The sequence below is a fragment of the Camelina sativa genome, chromosome 10 (assembly GCF_000633955.1).
Source record: "Camelina sativa cultivar DH55 chromosome 10, Cs, whole genome shotgun sequence".
NCBI classification, from domain to species: domain Eukaryota; kingdom Viridiplantae; phylum Streptophyta; class Magnoliopsida; order Brassicales; family Brassicaceae; genus Camelina; species Camelina sativa.
In genome coordinates, this window is record NC_025694.1 from 23,912,940 (window position 1) to 23,920,644 (window position 7,705).

Below are 7,705 nucleotides of genomic sequence, written 5' to 3' on the forward strand. Positions count from 1 at the left end.
GGGGGGGGGGGGGGGGGGGGGGTTTCTCACCTAAAACGGCTATACAAGAACTTTTCGAAATTTAAAAACAAAATTTTGTTTTTATTTGTCAGCCTTTGTAAACAACACAACACATGTTTTAGGAGAATTTTGTTGAGATCTGGGTCCCACAAAAATTATAAAAGTTTGAAACTAATTTGGAACTCAGAATTTTTTAAAATTTATTTGGAAAATTTTTGATAGAAAATTGAGGATTAATTATGTAACAAAGGAGTCTAACAAGAATGAATTATATTTCTGTTTTAGTTGTTGATATGAAGTGGCTGAGAATTGAAACAAAACAAAAAAAGAAAACGGAAAAAGTTCTGGTGATAAATTATTAAAATTAATGTGTTTTGGGATAAAAAAAAAAATAACTCTGTAATCTAAACTGAAGTCTGAGTAATTTTTGGATATTACTACGCGTTTTAAAACTATTTTAAGTCTTTTTACTAAAAAAATATGTGATGTTCAAGAAAAAAAAAACTTTTTTAATTCTTATATGCTTACATTTGATTTATTTTTTTTTGTATCTGATATTTTTCATTTGACAACCATTATAATAATTTAAATCTGGTTTAGGGTGAGAATTAAATAAAGTTGTATACATAAGTTGTTGGAAAAAAAAAAGTGTTGTACTTGTACATGAGTTAGGAGAAAGAGTAATTAAAAAAGATAAAAAGAGATAAAAATGATTGGTTAGGACTAGGAGTAACCGAGTAGTAAGCGAATGTGATTAACGTTAGTGTGCTTTTGTAACTCCAAATAAAACAGCTTTGAATTACTCAAACAAGTGAAGTTGTTAGAACACATTATTACACTTTCTCAACCATCACACAGAAAGCAACTACTTTTCTTCCTTTCCATCCAACAGTAATTAAAACATATGGATAAAATTTCCGGATTGGAAACTTGGTATTAAGTTATATATACATTATAGGGCTTCTGCAATGTTTCTACTTACATTGTTAAAACGAAGAGACCATAGGTAATAAAATAATTTGTTCTATACCATGAAAACGTTTATATATAGAGAATTTATGGAAAGCCTTTCACCGAGGTCGCACAACATCTAACACTTTCCCTCATAATTGAGAGAATTTATGGGCGGCGGTTATCATTCATACATATAGCATAAAAAAAGAAAGACCAATTGGCTTTGGCTCATGTTTCTTCCCTTCGAAGACGTTTTCTCCTTAGAGATTCATCATTCTTGGTTCATATATGTATCCATTACTTGATAGAATGAACCCTATTGGGTTGAGAATTACGAAACCATGGGAAGATGCATGAGCTTATTCCTCCTCAAAGCCAATTGGTTAACCAATGCTAAAAGTCATCCTTATTATATACTAGCTTAGATCTTCGACTTTTCCCGATGTGGGATTAGTTAAACATCATGTAGTTTGACTTGATCCTATATAGGCTTCTTTAATGATAAGTGGCTTTTGGGCCTAAATAACCAAAATTAATTAGCTCTTCAATGATGTCTAAAATAATACAATGTTCAAGAAAGCGGCCTAGGCGACCGCCTAAGCGCTGTCTAGGCGGTCAGCAGACACCTAGAGGACCGCTTAAATCGCTTAAAATTACAGAAATTTTATTTTAATATTTATTTTTAATTTTTAAATTATATATATTTAAATTATTATGTTTTATATCTATATACGTAATTATAAACATTTATATGTTGTTAATATAACTTAAATAAATGTATTTTTCTTACTTTTGTTTATAATTTATAATTTTTTTATTTTTATAACATATAATTTTATATATATAATGTTTTATGTTATAAACACCTAAACCGCCTAAAAACCGTCTAGACCCCGACTAAGCGTTCTAGGCGCTAGGCGCTGGGTCACCGCCCAGATACCGCCTAACGCTTTCTTGAACACTGGAATAATATAACAAAAATCCCAAATTAATAACAAAAATATTAAAAGTTTTTGAAAGGGTTAGTCAATGATTACTATTGAAAAGAAACAAAAATTGAAAGCATTTTTAAAAAATTAGTGCAATGAAAGACACTTTTTGTTTTGTTTTGTTTAAAATCTAGATTTTTTTACAAATCCATCATCAAAATTAGGCTTCGGCATTCGGGTATCCGCTCGGGTTCGGATCGGGTATTTTGGATTTTCGGGTTTTCGGATTTAGAGGTATAAGACCCGTTCGGGTATTTCTAGATTTCGGGTTCGGATCAGGTTCGTTTCGGGTATTTTGAGTTCGGATTCGGATTATCCAAAGTTCACAAAACACAAAATTTTAGTATCCAATTTAGTCTAAATTATTCAATAATACGCAATATATCTGAAAATTTAGAGTATTTTTTACCCAAATTTACTAATAAACAGTTTAAATAATTCAAATAATCTAAAATATCTAAAAATCTGAATATTTTGAACATTTATATTATTAAAAATATAAATAGTACTAATATATTACTACTATATATTAATAATATGGTATATTTGGATACCCGTTCGGATTTCGGTTCGAATCGGGTTCGGATTTAGAGATTTAGAAACCGTTCGAATATTTTACAATTTTGGATACGGATTTGGATCGAGGTTTTTGGATCGGATTCGGATCGGATCTTGGGATCCAGATATTTTGCCCAGACCTAATCAAAATCCACTACAATTCAATTCAGTGATAAATAAATACTGTTCAACAATAACCCAACCCCTTATTAAACCTTCATTTTTCATCGATACACACAAAACAATTTTGAATTCTACTTCTTTGATCGTTTCGTGTGTGTACGAACGAAGATGGAAAGATCGAATTGGAGATGCCCATCTCGTTTCATTCTCCTCTTCTTCTTTATCTCTTCTCAGTTTTGGGGATTCTCACTCCCCATTTCTGTAGTTCAACAGAACCTCGAGGTAAAAAGTTTAGGGCTTTTTTCAGCTCTTTCTTGTTAGGAATGTTCCGAATCACACGTTAGGGTTTGTACTCGATCTGACTCAGTTCTGAATTCTGATTAGATATATATTTGGGATTTTACTTAGAATTCTCGAAAAATCATTACTTTGGTTCAAATTTGTAAAGCTTGGTGAGGATGGAAGGTATTGTGAATTTAATATTTCTTCTCAAATGTGATTGATTAAACTCGTTTAGGGGTTCGTTATAAATCAGTTCTGATGCTTGGATAGATCATATAATTTCAGTATAGAAGACGGTTCTCATGAGGTTCATTGTTCAAGGGAACGTAGCAGAGTTGCTTGGAACATCATTCAAGAGGTATTGAATTTGTGAAAGCATTGTTTTTTTTTTTTTGGCAAATCTGTTGAACTTTACATTGAATCTTTGTTGTTGTTGTAAAGTAGTATCTCATGCCGTATGTGGAAAAGGAGCGGTATCAGTTGCCGAGTGGTTGTAGAGTTCATCGAGACAATGACATTTATAGAGAACAAGAAGAGCACAAAGTGCATTCAGATATAAACGAGTGGCGTTGTGGATTCTGCAAAAAGTCTTTTTATGAAGAGAAGTACCTCGACAAGCATTTCGATTCACGCCATTACAATTTGCTTAATGTGGTATGCATAAATTGCTAATCATCTGTATTTCTGTGGAAATTCTTCATACTCTATTGATTCTTATGTATTTCATTTTTTGTGCGGTTTTAAAACTAGAGTCATGGTAAATGTCTGGCGGATCTTTGTGGAGCATTGCATTGTGATCTTGTTGTAGGCACGCCTCGGCTTAAGTCTAAGTGTAATCCTGCAGCTGCTGCAAGAAACCAGCATTTATGTGAGGTAATGATTTTTTTTTATAGATATCAGTCTAATTTTGAAAAGGTTGTTCAGTCAGCATAACGTATATATACTAAAGCAATCAAATATAGATTTTTCGGTTCATGGACTCTAAAGCTCATAGAAACTGTATAACTTCTGATAATTACAAAGAACATTTCATTGAAAGATTCTCATTTCTGACCATGTTCTCTATGTTTTGTTTCATGTTTTCTGTGCTTATTTCTGATCTGTTTGATGGCATTGCAGAGTTTGGCTAATAGTTGTTTTCCGGTAAATAAGGGTCCATCTGCCAACCGTCTTCACGGTAGTATAAGTTTATAACCTTCCCGGATACAAAAAAATTTGTATATCATGTCAACATTTTCTACTTGTATTGATCCATAAAGATTCACCACCACTTATGAGATTTCTAACTTTAAAACTGTAGACTTCTTCTTGCGCCAGTTCTGTGATGCACATACATGTTCAGGAGGTTCAAGGCCTTTGTCTAAAAAACCAAAGGTAATAATTAAACACTTTTATGATCTATTCTTTATAGAGACATCATACCAAAACTCGTTTAATATCTTCTTGTACATTTAATCATAGTTATGTAATGCAGAAGAGGAATATGAAATACTTTATTTTCTCCATCATCACTTTGATATTGCTTCTTCTCTACTACAGTTTTGTCTATTTGTTCCGAAGGTAACAAACATTAAATATAGTACTGTTTTGTTTCTTATAAACTCCGGAAGAAAAGCCTCACATAAACTCATTGGCCTTATGATTTACTGATTTGCAGAGGATTAAAGGGTGGATCTCAAGAACTGAAGCGTATTAGACACATTGGTCTGAAGAAGAAACCCTCTTAAAAATTAAGTGAATTTGGCTTAATATGTATATTCTTCAACATTTGGTACAAGACCAAACCTTTTTTGATCAAACAAAGATTAATCCTTTCTCTCTATTTGGACCGTTACTAAAAGCCTTTTGGGCCAAACCACAAAACAGATCTCATTTGAAAGAAATAAACAACAACGTTGGATAATTACAAAGTACATAAAACGATTAAGCGATAAACAAAAATAAGAAAAAATAAAGTGGATAAACTCGAAGCCCTAAATAATATATTCATGTGCAAAACATATTTTTCAAAACGTTAACAACTATATCATTTCAATACTCCATTCTATATATAGAGAGAGAATTCTCAAACCTTAAGACACCAAATCTTAAATTACATTTTCATTTATTTTCTCGATGATAAACTTGTCGAGAGAAGCGAGAAGAAAACGGAGATTGATTCGTGAAGGAAAACGAAAAATTGAACATGACGTAAGTACAGAGCTAATCGTGCGGATCTCTCGAGTATTCACAAATGATGACAGAGATTTTTTGAAACTTTACAATGGTGCTAACAAATATATAGTTATGGCATGGACAGACGACACTCAAGAATACAGAACAAGTGTGGAAACGGGTTTCAAAGGTCAATATGTAATGTTTAATGATGAATTTGTGATTCCTTTGGATTCTCATACACGGTATCTTTACATTGAATTGGCTAGAGGATATTCATTGAGGGAATCTGGAACATCACAAGGAATTGTTGTAATGGGTCGTGCAAAGATTCGGTTACCTCCTCCAACTAGTTGTGGTGCATTCTCCGGTGTCGTCGAACTCGTCGGCTTGAACAGTGATCGATGTATCGTAGGAAAGGGAGCCCTAGAATATTCTATGAAACTTCGTAGGTTTATGGTGTTATGAAAATTATCATCACTTTTTCTTCGGATTGGCGGAGTTGTGTTTTTTTTTTTAATTCTTTTTCTGTTTTTTTTATAATATTTGGATATTACTTTTCAAATTATTGGTTTTACTAATTAAAAAGTTATTTTTAATAAATTCCAGTTGATTTAATATAATATTTTTTTTTCTGTCAGATTTATCCCATCTACATTAGGGACAATTGCATTTTGTATACCTTTATTTGGCTTTGAATACAATATTAGACCATATATTAAATATTTGATAAACATAATCACTAAGAGTACTGAAATTACAGTTGACTCCCTTATGACCAAACAAAAAAACAGAAAACAAAATGACAGATGTAACCCGGAAGAAGTCTGCAAATTAACGTCAACTAGAAGACATAACAATATGTCTACTCCTTAATTATAGTTTAAATTTTAATTAAAAAAATTATAAAAAATAATTTAATAAACCTATGGACTAAATAATAACCACATAGACTTTCTGCATTGAAATAAAATAAATTTACATATAAACGAGTCAAATTAATGGAGGAAAGGCTGATGTTAAAATTATTTGATTTAGGGTTTGATTAAGTAGACTTCTCTATAGACTATTGGAGGTTGACTTTGTTATGCCATCAACTATTAATTCCTGGGCGTTCGGTCAGAACCAAGAGAACCGAACCGATTAAACCAAGATGTTCGGTTTTCGGCAGCAACTGTGAGAGGATCAACAAACTGATCGGCGAAATTAATTTGGTAATTCGGTTAACGATTCGGTTCGGTTCGGCGGAGCATAACCAAGTTATATATACCTAATTTTCACTAACCCTAATCCTAGTCACTTTCATTTCTTCCTCTTCCACCTTCCGCCTCTCTATCTCTGGTGATAAGCGATTCTAAAACCGAAAAATTCTCTGTCTCTCATCATAATCACCTTTCTTCTTCATCTTCGTCATCTACAACTCTTCTCTCTGTCAAACATGTTGTAGATATCGACCTTTTAGATATCAACCTTCCGCTTCTCTCCGATTCAGATTCTGGATCTGAGATTGAGACTGTGACCGATGCCTTCTTACAGGCATCCACGCCTTCTTCCAGGCGCCACACATACCTGGAACAACGAATCATTTAACACGGTCTTCCCAGATCTTCAAGTTTGTATTTTTTTTAATTGATTTGTTTATTTCTTATATAGGCAACCTGATGGATGCTTGATGGTCTGTTTGACAGAGCCCCGACTCGTTCAACACGGTCTTCCCAGATCTTCAAGTTACGCTCCACTGACAACAGAGTGAGTTAAAAAATCCGAAAGTTTGTTTTTTTTTCCATTGTTACGATTTAGATCGGAATGAGTGACTTATATATATATATTTTTTTTGCTTTCTTTACAATATGAGAGGTGAACGATGGAATCGAAAATTAATATTCTTTTTTCTTAATCTCCATGTAAGTAACTGATCTCAAATTCCTGTTTTTTTCTTTTTTTTTTCTTAACTTGTTTGAAGTTAAATCCTTTATTCAGATGTGGATGTTATTGAATGATGATGTAGCTTGTGTGGCAAAGTTATCGCAGAACCGTGGACAACACACTTATTATGCCCTGTGTAAGTATAAGTCCCGATACTTGAATTTGTTTCTTCTTTCCTTACTTACTCGTTTGATTTTTTGACGTCTCGTTACATATGTTTGTTTTAGGCCTTGTGGATCATCCTAAAACAACTTGGTGATGTTACTTGTCCTCCTAAAGGTGAAACCTTTTTTTGTCTCTAATCTCCATCTACAACTAATGAAACCTGTTCACTATAACAATGAAAGTTTCATACTTTGATATAGTAGCTATGGTGATTTTTGCATAGCTAGCAGCTATGACTCGGTTACTTGCTTTCATATATATTGTTTCAAGTTTAATGATGATACTTTGTGTTTTGATTTTTTAGGTTACATCGGCAAGCTTGAGTATGTTGATGACCACATGTCTGGTGAGATTGTTGTTGAGCTTAATGGAAGGCTGACATTGGTACGGTAAGATTGTTGTTTATGGCCGACTAGCTTAATTTTAGCAAGCACTCTGCATTTCAAGTTAAGTATAGGACAGATTTATGAATTATTTGTGGTTAGGGATTTAAGACGGTTTCCCAACTTGGTTTTCATCATGTTTTTAAGTTTGTCTCTACTCTTGTTACTCAT

At 32.8% G+C, this 7,705-nt stretch overlaps 1 protein-coding gene across 1 annotated transcript; it reads left to right on the forward strand.

Moving 5' to 3' along the window:
* Positions 2,696 to 4,719, forward strand: LOC104720660. The gene is made up of 9 exons (XM_010438538.2): positions 2,696 to 2,906; positions 3,001 to 3,089; positions 3,192 to 3,264; positions 3,351 to 3,560; positions 3,657 to 3,779; positions 4,026 to 4,083; positions 4,207 to 4,280; positions 4,381 to 4,466; positions 4,564 to 4,719. Exons 1-9 carry the CDS (start codon positions 2,793 to 2,795, stop codon positions 4,631 to 4,633), a joined length of 897 nt encoding a protein of 298 aa, XP_010436840.1. The 5' UTR covers positions 2,696 to 2,792; the 3' UTR covers positions 4,634 to 4,719.

Excerpts from the sequence above, each read along its gene's own strand:
- LOC104720660 (XM_010438538.2), top strand. The coding sequence starts at position 2,793 with ATGGAAAGATCGAATTGGAGATGCCCATCTCGTTTCATTCTCCTCTTC. Across the intron at positions 2,907-3,000 it reads TAGTTCAACAGAACCTCGAG|CTGATTAGATATATATTTGG; the intron begins GTAAAAAGTTTA and ends CAGTTCTGAATT. Across the intron at positions 4,467-4,563 it reads TTTGTCTATTTGTTCCGAAG|AGGATTAAAGGGTGGATCTC; the intron begins GTAACAAACATT and ends ACTGATTTGCAG.